The sequence below is a fragment of the Aulonocara stuartgranti genome (genome assembly GCF_965226115.1).
Source record: "Aulonocara stuartgranti genome assembly, chromosome: 20".
NCBI classification, from domain to species: domain Eukaryota; kingdom Metazoa; phylum Chordata; class Actinopteri; order Cichliformes; family Cichlidae; genus Aulonocara; species Aulonocara stuartgranti.
In genome coordinates, this window is record NC_138956.1 from 14415001 (window position 1) to 14436296 (window position 21296).

The 21296-nt window shown below is 39.5% G+C and overlaps 2 protein-coding genes across 2 annotated transcripts in view; one reads left to right on the forward strand and one right to left on the reverse strand.

The window, feature by feature from the left end:
- Positions 1–277, reverse strand: part of LOC309698007 (uncharacterized protein) — a 9579-nt gene extending 9302 nt beyond the window's left edge. Inside the window, exon 1 of the mRNA XM_082520276.1 lies at positions 1–277. This exon is cut by the window's left edge and continues 81 nt beyond it. Coding sequence (XP_082376402.1) covers positions 1–62 — 62 coding nt within the window. The 5' untranslated portion in view covers positions 63–277.
- Positions 278–4637: 4360 nt separating this feature from the next.
- Positions 4638–19640, forward strand: LOC309697617 (mitogen-activated protein kinase 14A). Its single transcript, XM_082519674.1, has 12 exons — positions 4638–4958; positions 6410–6539; positions 7373–7431; positions 9997–10108; positions 12966–12995; positions 16548–16595; positions 16774–16888; positions 17008–17079; positions 17657–17736; positions 17920–17998; positions 18239–18412; positions 18622–19640. Exons 1-12 carry the CDS (start codon positions 4825–4827, stop codon positions 18681–18683), a joined length of 1095 nt encoding a protein of 364 aa, XP_082375800.1. The 5' UTR covers positions 4638–4824; the 3' UTR covers positions 18684–19640.
- Positions 19641–21296: the final 1656 nt, after the last annotated feature.

A 21296-nucleotide genomic window follows, 5' to 3' on the forward strand; every position in this document is an offset into this window, starting at 1 on the left:
CGTGTAGCTACTTGACTCGTTGAAGCTACCCGGGTGTTAGCTGGTCTAAAAAGTTCCCTCATCTCACTTTCCACCGTGCTGTGGGTAACACTGGGTGCAGTTGAGCCCGTCCCATCTCGATCAAGTGACGAGGACAACGTTGTGACCGTTTCAGGAGATGATAAAATATTTCTTAACAACCCGACAGCTTGCTGAAGAACTCGAGTTTCTTCTCCCCCCCTCCATGCTGTCAGACACTTGAAAGTGACCCGCGCGTGCTTCTCAGCCAATAACAGCGGTACAGACACCCAGCCTTCCGTTTCCATTAAACTCCTTCCGTTTCCACTATACTCTTTCATTCACATACATTATTATCTTGCATACATATATTTTCTTCAGATATGTATGCATTCTCTTCTTACATACATATATTATTTGTAAGATTAAATGCATTTTGAATGCATGTAAATGAGAGCAAAATGTAGGAATGCATAAATGAAAATGCATGTATGTGAGAGTGAAAATATATGTATGTGAGAGTGACAATACATGTATGTGAGAGTGAAAATGTATGTATGTGAGAGTGACAATACATGTATGTGAGAGTGAAAATATATGTATGTGAGAGTGACAATACATGTGCATGAAAGAAGAATACATGTATGTGAGAGTGAAAATGTATGTATGTGAGAGTAGAGATGGACCGATCCGATATTACGTATCGGTATCGGTCCGATACTGACCTAAATTACTGGATCGGATATCGGAGAAAAATAAAAAATGTAATCCGATCCATTAAATATCACGAAAGCACCTCACAAAACTTGCAACACACCGTAACTCACCTCAGGTTAGCACGTCGGAGCAGTATGCATCACGTGATAGAGCGGCTGTGGCATGCAGGACCTGTCGGTGGTCTGGATAGCATGTGGAGCTTCGCTAGCAACCTGGCATTTCATCTCCGACAAAGTTATCCCGAGAGAAGTAAAGCAAGTGTGTAAGTCCATCTCTGAATGTTTGTAAAGCATTCCTGCGTTAAGCTTAACAAACGATATATGGAGCGACTGCCTCTTCTTGCTGCTACTTCAATCATGAAACTGCTTAACGATCAGCTGATCGGCTTTTCTGTCGCGAGTCCGTGTCTCTAGTTTGCTTTTGGCCCACTTTGCACCAGAAAGAGGAAACCAGCGGCTGAACAACAGCAGCACGTTTAAGCTTGATCAGCTGTTGTTAGAACTTATTTAATATTACTTTCTACACCAGGATCTTTTTCTACGTAGCTGACGCTGGTAACTGTGCAGGGGCGGATCTAGCAAAGTTTAGCCAGGGGGGCCGATAGGGCATTAACAGGGAAAAGGGGGCACAAAGACATACTTTTCTTTCTTATTCTCATTTAAAATGTCTAGCTTTTAATAAATAATTATCTGACAGCCAAAGTTTTAATTTGATGCAAAATGAATAGAAGTCCATTACTGTATATAGTAACTATTAAGTCTAATATATATACCCTAGTAAGCTATACTACTTTTTCCTTTGGGAAGGTACCATCTGTGCAGTCTGCAATTTTGTTGAAGAAAGATGTTGAATCTATTTAATATTTCTTGAAAAATAATTGATTTCTGTGCATTTTTTTTTCACACTGCATCAAATTAAGGTTGATTACGGCGATTAAGCATCATGAGGTGGAGCGTGAGGGGTGGTTCCCTATTTTTTATTTATTTATTTTTGTTGTTGCTGGGAGTTGGAACCCTATTAGTTAGGTTGCTTAATATTTATGCTAAGTACTCTTTAAAATACCAGAATAGGGAGGATGGTGTAGGTTTAAGTTTATTAGATTGATCAGTATTGCTGTACTATGAAATATTTTTTTTTGCATACAGGTATAACAGAATAGCTTTAGTGTAGTTGTTGTTTTAAACTTGAGTATGAACTTATACAAAATGCAGCAAGATATTTAAAAAACAGTTTTGTTGATTAAAAAACACCATATCGGATTCATATCGGTATCGGCAGATATCCAAATTTATGATATCGGTATCGGTATCGGACATAAAAAAGTGGTATCGTGCCATCTCTATGTGAGAGTGACAATACATGTGCATGGAAGAAGAATATATGTATGTGAGAGTGAAAGTATGAATTTTGGCTTGTACGGCCCCTCATAGATTTGTGACACTTCACCATGAATCCGTCATAAATACCTTGTTTCCACTGTGAATTTGTTGGTGGTGCCACCTTTCACACAAGGACCATGCACAGATTTCTTCTATATATTCATATGAATCAGAAAAGCCAAAAGGGAACTCGAACATTATAGCTACAAATGCTGTTGATTAATGCACAGTTTACATAAGTAAAAAGAAAAAAACAACAACAACAAAAACACACACACACACACACATGAAGAGAGAGAGAGTATGCATTGTATGCAAACGGCTACCAAACAGCCATCATAATTCGTCATACAATGAGAACAGGACAAATCAACAATTGACACTGACGCTTGGACACTGCTAGCACGGGCGCCTACAGAAACGCAAAGCAGGAGCTGAAGCATCGCTGAATATGTTTCCAAACCAACTTCATTCTAAGCCAAAGACTAGAAAATATGGTGAAGCATGTCAGCCCTTTGGTTTCACCCGCACAAGTGCCGAGGTAGGTCTCCCCTGCAGAATTGCTTTTCCCTGGGTTGGGAACAGCGCTGGGCTGTTTAAATCACGGACAAACAGTGTCCCACATTCGTGATTTTTAGTTCACAAACACTTCTTGTAATGACTAGATACTCCTGACATTTTGGAGATGTTACTTCTTTATACAGTAAAGTTACAGCGGGATACAAATAATATCAGGCTGATCCCACGATTTGTTCCCCCGGTTCAAATCACGGACAAACAGTATCCCACAGCAGTTTATGTTTTTGAACCCATTTTGCACAGAGAGGCATTTTTTGAAAAATGTATTGATAGCAATGTTGAATATTATTGCACAGGAAAAAAACAACTACACGTAAAATAATCACATCGTGACGCCTCTGCCTTTGTAAATGGAGGGACATTAACTGCTTGTGTATGTAAGCGTGTAAAACCTGCAGATAGTCAGATTAATAGTATTTTGTCTCTATCTGCCATTCTGCAATTCATCTCATGTAAACAATAACGTGGCGCACAGTGTGACGTGAAAAAAGGCACATACCTTTGACTTTGCGTGACAAACTGTATTCCTCGTCCACATGTAAATGCAAAAAAAAAAGAGTTTAAAAAAAATCTCCGTTTTCGGTGATTCGAAACGTCGTTTACGTGTGGACCTGTGTAGGTGCGGACGCAGCATAAAATAGTTAGTAGCTTATTTTCTTACTACTTGTAATTTATTGTAGATTACATGTATTTGCTTAATTGTTTACTAAATGTTTGAGGTGTGAAATAAACCGCAATGGAGCAAAATATGGGTGTGTGTGGTTGGAGGATGTGTGCGTGCGCGCGTGCACGCGGGGCGCGAGAACATTTTCTTGTAAAACAAAGGGGGGCCCAGCAAAAAACGTTTGGGAACCACTGCATTATCCAATGACACATCTGCTTACCTGTATCTTTTGCTCGTTTCTCCTCCTCTTCTTTTCTCTTTTTTCTAAACTGAGGACTTGATGGCTTTGAACTTTTCTTGTCCATCTTCCATTGGTTTTAATTTTGCACTCCAGTATGAACACAAGTCCCCCAACTCGAGGATCACCACAACATAACCTAATAGACCTACACCTTAGTTCACAGATTCACTTTGTCTAAGGTGTATTTCTGGGATTTCACACAAACCAGGATTCAAATCATGAATACATAATTTACAACATTATGAATGAAATGTGCTCTACTTGGAAGCAGCAGGTCTCCCTCCTCTTTCGACGGGTTGTGTGTGAGACTTTAAATCATAGAACTGTAAATTATAAACTTTAAATTGTTATTGATCGCTTTACCCCGAGTCCTAAAGGGTATATTTTCTTACTGTTCTTATATTTATTATTTGTTTACTTGCAGAGCTGTAACTGGAGCCTCATCGTCTCCTCTCTCTATATACTGGACTTGTGTAGCGGAGATGACAATAAAGTTTACTTTGACTTCAGCAGCGAGCAGGCGCACCGAGGGCTCTCGCGCTCACTTTTCCCGTATAGAATTTCGAAAAAACATCGGTGCAAATTATAAGTCTGTTTCATAATGTCTGGTGTTTTCGTGTTTGTTGTTTTGTTTTTATTTTGTGTTATTTTGCGAGTTGGTTATTAGATGCTACTCCCCCGCCCTCTCCTCCCTGTGCCGCAAGCAGCAGGCGCACCTCGCAAACGGAGGGCGCCCTTACTCCCAGCAAATGGGCGATAGAAAACCGATCGGTGCCTGTACCATTCCCAATATGCGCTGGCTGAAAAAAAATCCCAAAGAGTGCAAGTCTGTCAGGAGTAAAGATTGGAAAGGGCTTCACCATCGTGACAAACTGTGTAAGACGCAACTTCAACAGTTTAAGAAAATGTCCCTCGGTGTATTTTGCTATCAATTTGTGTGTTTCATCATCTACAGTACATAATATCATTCAGAGAGTGTGAGTACTTCTCAGTAAGCAAAGATGGGACTGGAAAAATAATATTCAGCTTTGGCTCGGCTGAAAAGGTATATGTGGTTTTACAGGTCAGGCACGAGCCGATAACCCTCGATTCAGCTGCTCACGTGACCGGGGGCAGGCTACTCTGACGCGTGGACGTGTCTCTATGCGGATCCTACCCTAGAGCTCACCTGTCAGGTTGCAAGACCGAGGCTGTAAAGAACTTTCTTGGTCAAAACCCGATTGGAGAACAAAAAAAACCCCAGCGCCATGGAGTCTCCAGTGAAGGATTCCCCGGTGAGACCGGGTTTCCACAGAATGGAGATCCAGAAAACGACGTGGGACGTCCCGCATAGATACGCGAACCTGCAGGCCATCGGCTCCGGAGCTTACGGGACAGTGTGGTGAGTTTACCTGGGCGATGGCGACAGTGCAGACATAATTTGTATCGCTCCTTTCCCTACTGTGTACAGAAAACTATAAAGTTGTTTTTGTTGTGTTTTTTGGTTGTCTTTTGGTGGCCTACGATTAAGTTTAAAACTGCCCTAAAAGGCTAAACATATTAAACTATTATTTGACGTGGTTTAGTACCAACAACGAATTCATCCCCTCTAGGGAAGTATTTATTATGGCGTTTTAAACACAAAATGTAAAAACAACAACAACAAAAATAACAAAAAGACCCAACTTCAACAATCATAAAGGATTTGGAAAACTGGTAAACATGTTAAAGTGTGTGGTAATATAATGATTTTCCATTAGGTAATGTTGCGTTTTAAAAACGGCTTAGTGTGGCTTCATTCCTCTCTGCTTAGTCTGAATATATTTAAATGATCGTCTTGAAATGTTTTTCACTAAGGTTTCTGAATTTCTTGGAAATTCATTTCGCTCCCTGAATGGGTCTAGCTGGCTTTCATCCGTTTCTGTTAACAGAAACACAATTGTCCGCCTGAGGCCACTCAGCAAGTCAATGCAGGTTTTCTGATATGACAAGAATCTCTCCACTAACACAGAAGAACCCAGCCTGCAGGAATCCAGGATATCCCAGACGTGGCTCTGCCTAATGATAAGCTACTGACAGACAGAATCGTATTACTGATATTATCATAAAGATTTTCGTTAGTGTTGCAGAATACGTGAATACTTTTCGAACGCTGCATTTCTGGCTTTACAGATAAATAGGTCACATAATCAAAGGCAACATAACATAATGTAAGCTAATGCAATGCATCGTAACAATGTAATGTTGCATTACGTAACATGACCTGATGTAAGATAACATAATGTAAAATAACATAATGTAATGTAACATAAAGTAACATTATGAAACAAGATAGTTATGTTAGGGTTGGACCTATTCTGGGTTATTTTTTAGGCATTTACAGTGCAGTACAGCGCTGGTAAGTGTTATTTGGACCACATGTGGCCCAAATATCCCAACACACCCTACCGCTGGCATATATAAGGCAGACCTGCAGTGGATTTGAGGCAAGCGCAGTCAGTCAAAACCAGATGTCCTGCATAGGAAACTGCAAATATGAGCAACATATGGACCAAACATTCATCTCTATGTTTGGGAAATTTTCATGGCTCATTCAGAGCACATTTCCAAAGAGCAGCAATACTTATCAGTGTTTAGTTAATGAATGGATTGGTCAGCCATGTGATATATATGTATTGTATTTGTTATTGTGTCAATGTATGACTCTATTAGTTCAATGACTTTATCAACTCACTGATTTTTTTAGATTAGATTAGAATATTCAGCACCGAAATTAGTACAGATTAATAGCAGTGCTAGATTACAATGGCCACTGTGTTTTCAATCACTGAGTCTGTGGTTGGTCCCATTTAGCTCTGCCATCGACCAGAAGACCAAGGAGAAGGTGGCCATCAAGAAGCTCTACCGGCCTTTTCAGTCCCTCATCCACGCCACGCGGGCCTACAGAGAGCTCAGGCTGCTCCGCCACATACAGCATGACAATGTAAGAAAAGTCAATGAAAATAAGATGATTTATTAACATTAAGCATTATAATCCCTGTCATACAGTAGGTGCTTATGCTTAATCCTTACTCAGACAGCAAGGTCAGACTCTAGCATGACAGAAACATCTGAATTTGTCATTTTTCTAAGCTGTAAATTTGTAATTTGAATGTCATTAGAAGAACTCTAGTATATAAAATTAGTGCTGTCAAAGTGACTCTGTTGGGAAAGATACACATGAGTTAATTATAACCTTTGCTCTTTTTTCTCCTGTCTGGAAAAAAAGGTCAATTTTGAGGATAAGCACACTTTGTTGACCCTTCAACAAAAGCCCCATAATCTCATCAGTGGGCCTTGATGATCTGAGACTGTTGTGTATTGGTGGAACCCTCATCGCTCAGTATTTTCCTTGGAAAAACATTTAAATGAGTTTCAGCTTTGCTTCCATTGACATGTGGAAACATGTTTAAAAATGTGAATCACTTGTTGTTGTTGTTGTTTTTAATTCAAGCTTCTTCTTTTTTTAAACAATTTCTAACCATCACACTTTATTTTTAGATAGTGCAAAGATGTTCAAAGTTGGATCCCTTTGATGTTCAATGACTCACTGTAACAAAGATGTTACTTTTATTTACAGCTTTGAAAACAGGAGTCACAAAGTCACAAAAACCCAGAACCCAGAACTAGTAGATTTTACCTCCTATCCTACTACCAACACTGAACTGTATGTGACCCCCTGACAAATATAGAGCTCCTGAAGTGTTTCATACACTGTAAGTCTGTTCTTGAGCTATTGGTGTTTTACTAATTTCCTCACTGTGTTTTTCATTAAAGGTGATCTGCCTTCTTAATGTCTTCACACCTGACCCCACACTGGAGAAATTCCAAACATTGTAAGTTGAAAGTCAGGGGTAGCATTCTCCCACTAGTTGTTGCAACTTGTTGAGACCCCGCATGCATGTGTGCGCGTGCATGTACGTGTGTGTGGATGGATGTGTGAAAAGTTCAAAAAAGCTAGTGTGAGGGCAAGCTGATTCTTGTTTGTTTTGGCTGTCTTTTTAGCAGTTGTCCAACTGTGTCTCCACATGTAAAAAGCTTCAAATGCACTATTCAGCTCTGTTAATTTGAACAAAAACAGAATGCAGTGACTTACAAACCCTGTGTTTTAAACCCAAAAAAATACAAACACAATATATCAGATGCTAAAAGTAAGTAATTTTGATTATTAACCTCCTAAGACCCGAACTCTTACATGACATGCATCTTTAATTTCTCTTTGCTATTTGGGCTGATTGGGACCTGATGCATGTAAAAAGAAAGAATTACCTGATTTTGACTTCAGCAACACATTTCAGCAAAGTATGTATCTATAAAGTTAAAAACATACTGGGTAAAACATCTGACACTGTCATGGCAACAGGTCAGTAACACAACTGTGTTAAAAAAAATCCCAAAGAGTGCAAGTCTGTCAGAAGTAAAGATTGGAAAGGGCTTCACCATCGTGACAAACTGTGTAAGACGCAACTTCAACAGTTTAAGAAAATGTCCCTCGGTGTATTTTGCTATCAATTTGTGTGTTTCATCATCTACAGTACATAATATCATTCAGAGAGTGTGGGTACTTCTCAGTATGCAAGGATGGGACTGGAAAAATAATATTAAATGGCCAGGATCTTCAGGCTCTCAGACAGAAGCAGATTTAAAGCAGGCACAGCTGTGTAGAGGAAATCAGAGCATGGGCCTATTAATCAACAGACATGAAAATAACTCAGCATTTACAGCCTGACCTCTCTTAGATAAGCTTTCTTTTAGTCGTCTTCAGGAATAGTTCTCCAGGCTTCTTGAAGGGCATTCAAAGCTCTTCTTTGTACATTGGCTGCCTTTCGTTCAGCTCTCTGTCAAAATGATCCCTCACAGTGCTCTAGTCCAACAATTCAAACAACACCATCTCTTAGGTACTGTGTCAGGTCTTTGCTGGTGTTTTTTTTTCCCTACAACATCGCTTTCAGATACTTTGTCCTTTGTCCTCCACTTGTTCAGTTTCCTCAAAACTTTAAGGACTTACTGCACATCATGTCAGGATTTCAGCTAAAGGCTCTTTGGGAATGTGAGTGCAGAAATACTATTTTATGCCTGTTAAACTGTGTAAGCCAACTTAGCTCAATTAAAACATTAGAGCATATAATGCACTTTGTGACAGGCTGCTAGTTCCTATAACAATTTAAAATGAGTTCTTTGCTCAGTTGTCTGTTATGTGTAGACACAATACTAATTCATCCTGGTTTGAGATAGGTGACTTTTTTTAATGCCTGAATGGCTCATAGGTGACTTAACGAACAAAAAAGCATTCCTCTGCTTTTGTGCTCATTTTCAGTCCAGTCACTTATAAGGACTGGACTGAAAATATGTGAAAAAGCAGCCAATGGCCAAAGTTGATGCAAAAGAGAAGACGCAGCTGAAAGCAGTTAACGACAGGTGAAGATAATGAATGCAGGACAATGAACAGAGAGCAAACCTCTGCTTAAAAACTTTGCGTATTATTGAACATGTATCAATGTAAATATGCCAGACTTAGCCAGGAGGCTACCTTTCATCTCAAAAACAATAAATAAAAATTTGAGCAAACCATAAGACAATGTAAAACAATGTAGTCCTGACAAAAAATACACAAAATAATACAATGAAATGCAAAACAACAGATAAATAAAAACATATAACATACACACATGAGTTACAGCTGCAGTACTGTTCCAAATCTCACTACATTTAACTGACAGCACCTGTTTACTGACTGCTGTCTGTCTGTCTGTCTGATGAACAGACAAGAGAAAACCTGCTAAGAGTGACAGTGTAGCAATACCACAACAGACCCGATGACCACACTTTCATGCTTTTGAGCATTTCACACTTTTTTTTCTTCTGGTTGCTGTTCACACACTCGGCTACAGCTCCACAGCTCACAGCTGACACATACACCACAACAACAACATCATTCTGACAGATAGCACAGCCTTTTTTGCCGGCGAGGTGCATCCATCTCCCTGCAGCGGCACTGCGGACTGTGCCCCGCCACAGACAGGGAATAACCACAACACGGCAAACACTGAGACATGAAGGCTATGACTATACAGCATACACAGGGGGACAAAGACACTCACTCAGAGACGGGACGAAGGTGGGCAAAAGACACAGATCCTGAGGTCATGAGATAACAGTAACATCCAAGCATGAACTGAAACTAAAAAAAACAGTGCCAGGAAAATTTAAAAACATTTCACTTTGCAAAGTCACTGCTGTTCATTTCAGTTTCCACATTTCTAAACACATTTGTTTCAGGAAGCGGGGGCGCGACACAGTGGTAAATGTGCCACACCCCCCACATGCTGGTTTACATTGTCTTTGTGTTTGTATGTTTGTAAACCGCTGCTGGCCTCTCACTCTTGTTCTTTTCCCTCTAGTTATATGGTAATGCCCTTCGTAGCCCAGGATCTGGGCCACATTATGAAGACCAAGAGATTAAGCAATCGCATCGTCACATACCTGTTCTACCAGCTTCTAAGAGGCTTGAAGGTGAGTGCTTCCTTGATTATTATCAGTGGCTTAATGAAGACTATAACATTTTCTCAGTGGGGAGACTGTTTAAGTGTGATACATTGAGCTGAAAGTGTTTGCTGGAGCGTCATCTCGCTCTCAGTTAAGCAGCGAGGGATGAAAGCAGTGACAGTGCCAGTGTTGTGTAACCCTTGTGGAAAGGTGAGATGTGAGGTGCTCCTTTTTGAGGTGCACTTCTTTCCATGCTGACGTCAATTCTTAGTAAAATCATGACGGCAGGTTGAAAATGGCTATTTGCCTATGGAAAAGATATATACAAATCTTATAAAGTTTGTATCTGTCTTGTGTGAAACCTGTATGAAAAGCATACAAGAGTGAAAACAGATATAAGATCCTTTGAAAAATTATATAAATGAAACTTGTATGTTTTGGATACTTACTAAAACAATATATGAAAGTAATGAGAAAGTGGCCACTCTCATGAGTAAATCATATAAGCCTTATATGATTCCCTATATGAAGTAGGCCACATCTTATGCAAGTCTTTTATAAGTTTTTACTATTTCTTTTCCATATGGGTAATCTTGAAGAATCTGCCTCAACTTATTGTACTGTCTATAACTAGGACCCAGTATATCTGGATCCAAGTCATGCCATAGATGTGAACATATGTGCTTTCAGAGATGAGCGCCTCCCTGTGGTTTGTATGCTGTGACTTTTTAAAAGCCAGATTGTCTAATTAGTGTTTTGCTAGTTGCAAGCAGTGTTGTTCTGTTTTCATGTTAAAAACTCAATTATAGTAGGTTTAACATTGAATTGATAAAGAAAGGAGAGGTACAGCTTTCACCCTGCTACTCCTCCATAACTTCACCTGACAGCAGTAAGTTTGACTCCCCTGCAGACATTATTCTTTTTACCCTTATCAAGGACGTTAAGACGATTGGTCACTTTGATCGACTGCCAAATCTTGAAGAACTATTATTATTATTATTATTATTATTATTATTATTATTATTTAATTAACCAGGCAACGTGGTTGCATAACTACTGCCTGATGTAATCAGACTGCCTGCGGTCTTTGTGGTTGTTGCTAGTGTTGTTCTGTTTTCTTGTCCTTGCTCACAAATTGCTTCTCATCCACAATGGGCGCTGGGTGCAGTCACTTTATCCCTGCTCAGTCTCCCTGAAAGCTGGTTTGTCCTTTGAGCTTTCACCTTCTTGCTCTGGCCCTCCTCAACATCATCCCCAGACGGCTATACATCTGTCTCACTCACAAATAGGAGTTAGTAAGTTCTGCTGTCCACTATAAGAGACATTGTATAAAAGTTTTGTTTTGAAAGAGTTAAAATTACTGTACAAGCTGAAATACTACTGAAGATAAGAACCTAAGGTTGAAGAAACCATCAGCTAACCTTCCTTGTAGCCATGAAATGTGGAAGCTGCAATGCTCATGATTTTTAAACGAAAGTCGACGTGCTCTGTTACACCAACCCCCTAAAATGTGGCATCAAAAGGAAAACCAGGATGTCCTCTTGACACTACAGTTGGACTCTGATACGTTGCATAATTTTTGGTCGATGGAGAGGTTTCAGACTCATGTCGCTCACAGAGGACAAGAATTAATTGCTGGATCTTAGAGTATATGGAATAGAATAGACTGACATTTATATATTGCTTTTCTAGTACTTCTTTCCAGTCAAAGTGCTTTAGGCTAAACACTTCAAACACTCTATCTGCCTCAGATCCACGGCCAATTTAGAATTGCTAATTAGACCAGCATACATGCCTGAGATCTGTCGGATTAACCCAGAGTCCCTGCAGGAAATTCGCACAAGCACAGAGAGGATGTGTAAGCTCCAGTTTAAAGCATGAATCTTCTTGTTGTGAGGCGATAGTGCTAACCGCTGCACCACTGTGCCGCAGTCAGCAAGTAACAAGTCTGAACTGAATACTTTAAGGTAATAAAATACTGCCGCAGCAGCACAAGGTGAAACATGCAGAGTGAAAACGAAAGACAGCTTCCTAACATGACGAAATGAATGTATTCGCTCAAGTCTGTATTCTCAGATATTTACTGAGAAACATGACCAGTCTCTACGTCTTCAGACCGTGGTTGTCATCGTCCTCTCGGGCCTTTTGCTGTCACTGAGCTGAGTGGTTTCCTACGTTTTAAGAATGAACCAGATTGTTGTTTTTCAATGTTTCTCTGACAGGTTTACTGTGTTCAGCCTAAGTCCAGTGAACAGCTACCAAATCAAATCCAGACCTTTTATCTGCTTAATCGGCCTCACCTGGCCATGAACTACTTGTCAGAAAACTTTCCAATCACCACTGAAAATGGAGGACTGTATATAAATATGGTGTCTGGCATATTTGTTAAACCTTTGTTAAATCTTTATTCTTTGCGACACAAACTGAAATAAATCTTGCAAATTAAGATTGGGGAATCAGTTCTCTGGACTTACTAAGTTGTTCTAAATTCAGTCTATATTATTTAAATGTAAACTGTGTTTATTTTAAATACTCAGAGCACACCCAGCCTGTTCAGTTAATGGATGCTAGACTGAGTTAGCTTTACATATGCTTCTCATGTAATGCTCGTCAATGTGTAACCAGGATACTGTATGGAATTCTGGTTTCAAAGTGGGAAACAATGCCAGCTTTGTGTCTTTGAATTTAACTGCCAGAATCTTTGATCGCAAGATGTTTTCTTCTTGTTATCAGTGCTTCTGTGACATCACAGCAACTGGGTTTGCTGGTGCGGGTGGAGGCTTTGTTTACAGAGTAGTAAACCTGTGCAACTTCCTGCTATATTAAACATGACACATGCTGTGTTATACTGTGGGTGTAAACAGTTTCTTCTCTTTCTTCACAGTACATTCACTCTGCAGGGATCATTCATCGGGTGGGTATATGAACATTACTGAATTTTACCAGACTTACCGCATTCTCACTCAGAATCATGTTTGCCTCTAAAGTGCTGTTAGAAGAATAGTTTGGCATTTTGGGAAATCTACTTTTTTACCTTCATGCTGGACCAGTATGACGTTTGAGCTAGCTAACAGTTTAGTTAGCTTAGCATACAGATTGGAAATATTCAGCAGAAACTACCTTACCTGGGTCAGTGTCATTGTTTTTTTGTTTTTGTTTTGTTTCTTTTTTTTTTTAGCAAAGAGGACAGAGACCTGCAGCCAGCATAATGAAACTTAGGACTCATTGCTCATAGTGTTAGCACCCATGTAGTATGTGGTCTAACAACTCAGCCTTTCTACTTGTTTTTAATTCAATTCAATTCAATTTTATTTTATTTATATAGCGCCAAATCACAACAAAAGTCGCCTCAAGGCGCTTCATAGATACAGAGAAAAACCCAACAATCATATGACCCCCTATGACCAAGCACTTTGGCAACAGTGGGAAGGAAAAACTCCCTTTTAACAGGAAGAAACCTCCGGCAGAACCAGGCTCAGGGAGGGGCGGGGCCATCTGCTGCGACCGGTTGGGGTGAGAGAAGGAAGACAGGATAAAAGACATGCTGTGGAAGAGAGACAGAGATTAATAACAGATATGATTCAATGCAGAGAGGTCTATTAATACATAGTGAGTGAGAAAGGTGACTGGAAAGGAAAAACTCAATGCATCATGGGAATCCCCCGGCAGCCTACGTCTATTGCAGCATAACTAAGGGAGGATTCAGGGTCACCTGGTCCAGCCCTAACTATATGCTTTAGCAAAAAGGAAAGTTTTAAGCCTAATCTTAAAAGTAGAGATAGTGTCTGTCTCCCGAATCCAAACTGGAAGCTGGTTCCACAGAAGAGGGGCCTGAAAACTGAAGGCTCTGCCTCCCATTCTACTTTTAAATACTCTAGGAACAACAAGTAGGCCTGCAGAGCGAGAGCGAAGTGCTCTAATAAGGTGATATGGTACTACAAGGTCATTGAGATAAGATGGGGCCTGATTATTTAAGACCTTAACAGGAAGAATTGAATTCAATTCTGGATTTAACAGGAAGCCAATGAAGGGAAGCCAAAACAGGAGAAATATGCTCTCTCTTTCTAGTCCCTGTCAGGACTCTTGCTGCAGCATTTTGGATTAGCTGAAGGCTTTTCAGTGAGTTTTTTGGACATATTGATAATAATGAATTACAGTAGTCCAGCCTGGAAGTAATAAAAGCATGAACTAGTTTTTCAGCGTCACTCTGAGACAGGATATTTCTAATTTTAGAGATGTTGCGCAAATGGAAGAACGCAGTCTTACATATTTGTTTAATATGTGCATTGAAGGACATGTCCTGGTCAAAAATGACTCCAAGGTTCCTCACAGTGTTACTGGAGGCCAAGGTAATGCCATCCAGAGTAAGAATCTGGTTAGATACCATATTTCTAGGCTTTTCAGGGCCGAGTACAATAACCTCAGTTTTATCTGAATTAAGAAGCAGAAAGTTAGCGGCCATCCAGGTCTTTATGTCTTTAAGACATTCCTGCAGTTTAACTAATTGGTGTGTGTTATCTGGCTTCATGGACAGATAGAGCTGGGTGTCATCTGCATAGCAGTGAAAATGTATGCTATGTCTTCTAATGATACTGCCTAAGGGAAGCATGTATAATGTAAACAGAATTGGTCCTAGCACTTTTTAACACATTACACCTCATTTTTTATTGACAGCAGTGTCTGAATCAAAAAATATTTTAAAAAGTCGCATGGGAGTAGACTTCATGACAATTCCTAACCTATTTTCAGATCTTTCAGAACTTTTTACTGAGATGACAGTGGCCTGCATCTCCTTGGATGTTTCAAAGTATTCTCCACTGGTAGATCCAGATGTTTTTCACAGTTATCCCTTCTATCACACTGCAGGACTGGACAATTACTGTGCTATTGGGTCGGGTAAAGTGTAGAAAAGTTTAGGGCTGGAGTGCATGTGTGAAAATAGTTTCAAGAAGAGCTTAGTAACCCTTTTCACACTGATCTACTTCAGTTGACTCCAGTCCTCAATTTTGCATTTACATTGGGTACATTGGGCAAAATGAGACTTTATGTTTCTGAAAATGGTCCAGTGAAGTGATTTTGGCATATTTATACTTTGTCACACAGGCACAGTTAGCCTTAAAGCTGTAGTCCAGATATTAGACATAGATAATGGCATTAGAGCACAAACTTCACATTAAAAAAAGATAACCAGTCGAAATTTCTGAATGGTACAAAGTTGAATCAGCAAGGTGGTTAGCACTGTTGCTGCACAGCAAGAAGGTCCCGAGTTCAATTCCACCATCAGCCCGGGGTCTTTCTGTGTGCAGTTTGCATGTTCTGCCCGTGTTCTCCTTGGGTACTTCGGCTTCTTCCCACAGTCCAGACACATGCAGTTAGTGGGGATAGGTTAATTGGCCAATCTAAATTGCCCATAGGTGTGAATCTATGAGTTAATGAGTGAGTGCGAATGGTTGTCTCTATGTGTTAGCCCTGCAACATATTAGCATCCTCTCCAGGGTGTACCCTGCCTCTCGCCCTATGACAGTTGGGATAGGCTCCAGCGCCCCGTGATCCTGGAAAGGTTAAGCGGAAGCGAATGGATGGATAGATAAAGTTGGATTGTATTAATATTTTTTTAACATGAAATTCTTAGACTTAAAATGAGGAAAAATACTATTTTGCCATTTTCATTCAACTTTCATGCCAGACTGAAAGAAAATGCACATTTTTCATTTTTGAGGCCTACTGTCTTTGAGGAATCTAATAATTCAGGTTCATTTTAAAATATGCTCAAAGGCATTCAAAATGAAGCTACCTAACCCAAAGTATTAATGTACAATTGTGTTTACATAAAAATAAATGGAGCAAAATAATTAAGAGTAATAAAAGAGGGATTAGTAACTCATTTCATGCAAATAGTCTTGCAAGGCAACATGTGATCGGTTTTTGTGTTTACATTTAAAAACATCGTCCTGAGAGCTCTGTGTTTTGGCAGTGTTTCAGAAATAATTTTCTTCCACATGCCTGAAAATGAAAAGTAGACAATTCTGAGATGTCATTGCTTTTTACCAGCATTAAGGTAAAACTGTAAGTACAAGTTGTACACAGCTCTTGGAATGACCCACTAAACAGAAGAAACATTACCTGATACAAACATGGCCTCTTTCCCATCCCTGTGCATCCTTTTTTATAGCTCCTCCTTTTAACATTTGCCTTCTCTTTGAACATCTTTAATGACCACACACCGACTTGACTGATTTCCAGGTCACAACAGGCCAATGGAGGAAACAAGGAGTTATATCTTAGATAAATGAGAGAAATACCCAAAAAGGATGCAAACATTCCTTTATCTCTAAGTAAAGAAGCCATTCAGAATGTTATTTCCCAACATGTTGAACTGTTTGGGTTTTTCTGTATTATTTTTTGTATTAACTGCTCATTTTTCTAAGGTTGTAATACACTGACTTAATGACTTAATGTCTTGTAGGATCTGAAGCCTGGTAATCTCGCTGTGAATGAGAACTGTGAATTAAAGGTAAGATGAAAGAAAAAAGCAGTATACAGTCAAAATCAGGAGTTAAAATAAAAAAAGATGTAGCAGTTAGATTTTTGATCTTTAAATAATTTTACCATCCTCTCATTCATGCTTAAAATAGGCAAAGCATTTCATTTTAACTGTAGATGAAGATGCAACAAAATATCTTTGATCTCAGATTCTGGATTTTGGCCTGGCAAGACATACAGAGAGTGAAATGACTGGTTACGTTGTAACACGGTGGTACAGAGCACCAGAGGTCATATTTAACTGGATGCACTACAGCCAGACAGGTAATAATGTTGTTTACCTTCAAAGCAAATAGTTATTTGTTTAAGATATAAACAGACTGTTGCAACATGCTACAATGTGCTAATACTCAGGTCCTTTTTTGAACTCTTCTCCTCTGCAGTGGATGTCTGGTCAGCTGCCTGTATACTGGCTGAAATGATCACTGGCCAGGTGCTTTTCCGAGGACAGGACAGTATCCACACACATTTTAATGAAACTGTATGCTCAGTTATGGGAGACACAACCCAGCGTGATTTCTTTTTATTTGAATGTTAAGGAAATAAAAAAAAAAAGTCAGGTGAAGCACTGTAAAAGTTTGTTATTCCTGGTGTCTCGATGACCAGAAAGCTGAGAGTAGGTTATCGCTAAAATCTACGTCTATATTATGTCATTGCCCCAATCTTGACTCAAGAGTTGGTGATGTTTGCAGGAATATTTAGTCAGTTTTCTATCTATTAAATCCATCACTCTTACCTTAAAGATTTTAATGAAAAGCTCCCAGAGAACTGGACACAATAGGAAGTCTTTAAGGTAACTGGGTTTTTACCATAGATAAATGATCTACTGTACATAAAGGATTGATGCGGCCATCGTGCTATTGACCATTCGTTTTGGACTTTGTATTTTAAAGCTTCACTAGCACCATGTTAGTGTTTTGAAGCCGTATTTATTTGAAAGTGCTTTCAGCTAATGCTGGCAAGCATACTCTGCCAACAGATCTACCTCGTGCATGTTGAATATTCTCAGCCTTTCTTAACGAGCTTGTTCAGGTATCGATCAGCTGAAGAAGATCCTCCGTCTAACAGGGACTCCAGACTCCTCCCTGGTGCAGAAGATGCAGAGTAAAGATGTGAGTTTTGCAGTCAGGTGTTTTTAAAAGGCTGTGGAGCTGCAACAGTTGTTTCTGGAAGGGCTTTGTCTGCGTGCCTTACTTTTTACACTCTCCATGTGTTGCAGAGATTTTAGTTTGGCTGTTGCTGCTGATCTTTTCTGTTTTATAAAGCTCTAACAGGGAAACAAATGTGTGTTTCAGGCACAATCATATGTGCGAGGTCTCCCTCCACAAAAGAAGAAAAACTTCAAGGAAGCTTTTCCAGGCTTGGATGACGATGGTGGGCTGCTTTATTTTATTCACATCTGAAATCTTGAGTAGTTTTATTTACAAAGATGTTCCCTCACACTCCACTTAGATTAAAGCTCAAACCAGATATTTCAAGTATGTGTATATGGAGAGTATGGCTGCTGAATCCAGTGACGCACATTTTACATGTGCGATGAGTAGATTTTACTGCAGTGAATCTTTGAATTAAAAAAAATCTGCTTTAAAGTGTTTTGTGTCTTGATACATCCAGTTATAGACCTGTTGGAGGGGATGTTGCTGCTGGATCCTGAGGCCAGGCTGACAGCTAAGCAGGGATTGTCCCACCCTTACGTGGCTGAATATCACGACCCAGACTGCGAACCAGACTCTCAGCCCTATGATGACTCCTTCGAGAGCCTGGAGCTCGCTATTGGCGAGTGGAAGAGTAAGTGCAGGTGTTATGTTGGAGAATGGAGATGATGGAAACGTTGCCAGCATGTGAAGACATAATTTATGAGTACTGTGTGTGTGTGTGTGTGTGTGTGTGTGTGTGTGTGTGTGTGTGCGTGTGTGTAAAATGAACAGAATTCTAATACTATCCAAATTTCAGTCATATTTTTTTAACACTGCTTTCCTTTCTTTCTTTCCAATCAGGTCTGATCCACATGGAGATCATGACCTTTGACCCTGACCACCCTAGTATGACAGCCATGTAGATCCCTTCAACTGTTTATAATATATGCACAAAGTGAAAATTTGTCATATAACATCTTAAAAGTGTTTTGGTGCATCTGATGTGTATTGCAGTTAAAATGCATTTCAATACAAGGCAGCTTTATTTTGTATGGCGGCCTCTACAGGACAATAGCAAAACTAGAGTCTGTAAGAAGTAACAATAAGAGTAATATTCTTTCATTGTGGATTACTTTGATACTTTCACTATGCAATGAAAACAAATGTGTTTGCAAGTGTGGTTGCACGTAAAATGCATTTGTGATTCAAATGTAAGTAAGCTTTAGGAAATGCACAAATGTTATGTTGGAAGTGGCGCTTGTGGATATTATCTGTTCAATGACCTGTGGTGTTTGTAATAACTTAAACCACATTTAGAATGAAAGGCAAACAAAATAAAATACAAGTACAGGAAGCAGTTCATACTTAACATAACAACATTGCAACATTTGTTTGTTACGCTGAAGCGGTGTCTGCTCATTTCAGTAAGGATGAAATGTTTTTTTATTATTGAGTATAACTTTAATTCAAGGTTTTTATCTGACACGTCCTGTGTCAGAATGTTTGGAAAGGAAATGCTAATTAACAAAGAGTTTAGAAGATTTCAGTCCAAGATTCCTTTCACATTTAATAACACTTTATTTTACTTATCACTGAATTGTCAGTGGGAACAGACGTGTGTGACAAAGTCAAGATCAGGTTCATAAGTACAGGGGTTTATGGTTAAAAGCTAGTTACAGTCACTTTACATGGGCGTATTTGTCTTTCTGTAGGTTTTTGTGTCATGTATTCACAACAAATATGGGTATATTGTGCAATGTTACTCTCTTCATTTCATAATGATCCTAATCATTTACACTGTTTTGTTTATCTTTGTTTTTTTATTACTTCTGTCATCTGATTTCAAGAAAAAAAACATTTCAATAAAAAAATAAAAGTAACTGTCTGTTTTCTATTGTGGTTTCAGTTTAGTTTCAGTAGAGGGCAGTATAGCATTACAGGTATGAAGAACAAAGTTACTCAGTGGTGGCTTATACCTGAAGTGTCATATCTTACACATAATAATAATAATAATGCTAATAATACTTCCCCCCTTTTTTGCCTGTCCCATACAGCACTGTATAATCAGAACTGAAGGCCAATAAAAATACCCAACAGATTTTATTTTCCCAAGTGGATCATTATGGCTTTACCACACTGTTCCACTTGTTTGATCTTTAGTATTTATTTGATTTTTTTTTTTTTTTACTTATTACAATTGGAACAGACATGACTGGTGGATAGGAAAGGGAAAGACTTTGTCAAGAGAAGTTCAGGAAACGGAGAAGGAAAGAAAAACAGGTTAAGAGGTACAGAGCGAAAAGACACTAAAAATCAGCTGGAGACTAAAAGAAAACAAGTAAAGAGAACAACATGGTAAGGAAACCAAAGCAACAACCTAGATGCCTACTGAGCAGCACACAAGACCGTCAATGGTCGATATGCTTAGAGGCAGCAGGCAAGGAAGATAGTGTGTGTCTGTGAACACCCGTGTGCGCGAGTGCACTTGTATTCAGAAGGTTTCTCCATGTAACTATCTAATAGTAGGTGTGGGGACCCAAAGCCCTGCTTCCCAGGACATGATGCAGGCATGGAGGAGATCCAGGCCCTAGACATCTAGAGGGCCCCCAGAGAACGAGAGCCCAAGAAGGACCACCGACGGGGCATCCTCGTCACCCTTCTAGAAAAGAGCTGAGGAGGAGCCTTACATCCTCGGGCAGGTTTTCCTATAGAATGTATATAAATGATGGACATTGTGTCTGCTAACATCTTATTGTAGTTTTTTGAAATTATGTGTCACTGTGTAAAACTGAGGGACACTGCAAGCTCATTTGTATTCTAATTGTGAGCCAATACTTCATCCTCATGTCTGACTGATCTACAAAATTATCTTGTATTCAAAGAGATTAAAGTAGCAGTTAACTCAACTCACTGTGCCGGCCATTAAAAAAAACAAACATTTAAATGCAGCTTTATTTCCTGGTCATCCCAACCTGCAGTCCACCTTACTTGATGTACCTCATCCTCATTGATCAATGAGGTTTGAGCAAACTAACATTGGAAGTAACGTTTCTTCAGGGAATCGTCATCCATCTGCACGATGTCACAGACTGCAGCCGTGGTGGATAACAGCAACTCAACAAGTTGGAACAAGAAGCAGCAGATCTCACCTTCGTAGGGAATTCTGATGGTGATGATCGGGCATGTGTTTGACATTCTGTAAGAATACTTCTAGGATATATTCATGACTGTTTTATTTAGTTTACTCATTGAGGCTAAGGTAACTGGTGACCTTAAGGGCAAAAATCCATGTGCTTCTCTTATTTTGAGTTGACTGACTTAATCCCCACCTCTGGTTTCAAAGCCAAAGGTTTATATACCTGATACTCTTATGGTTGATTCATCACTATGATGCGCATCCACGTAGCTTTTGCCCGTAGCACTATTCAAAGCACAACAATATCTATGCTCATCCACCCTGTCCAAATAATGTCCCAATTTTTCTTTATAATGCTTTTAGGACAGTCTTTCTGCTGTAGCATGAGACAAAGTGAAGT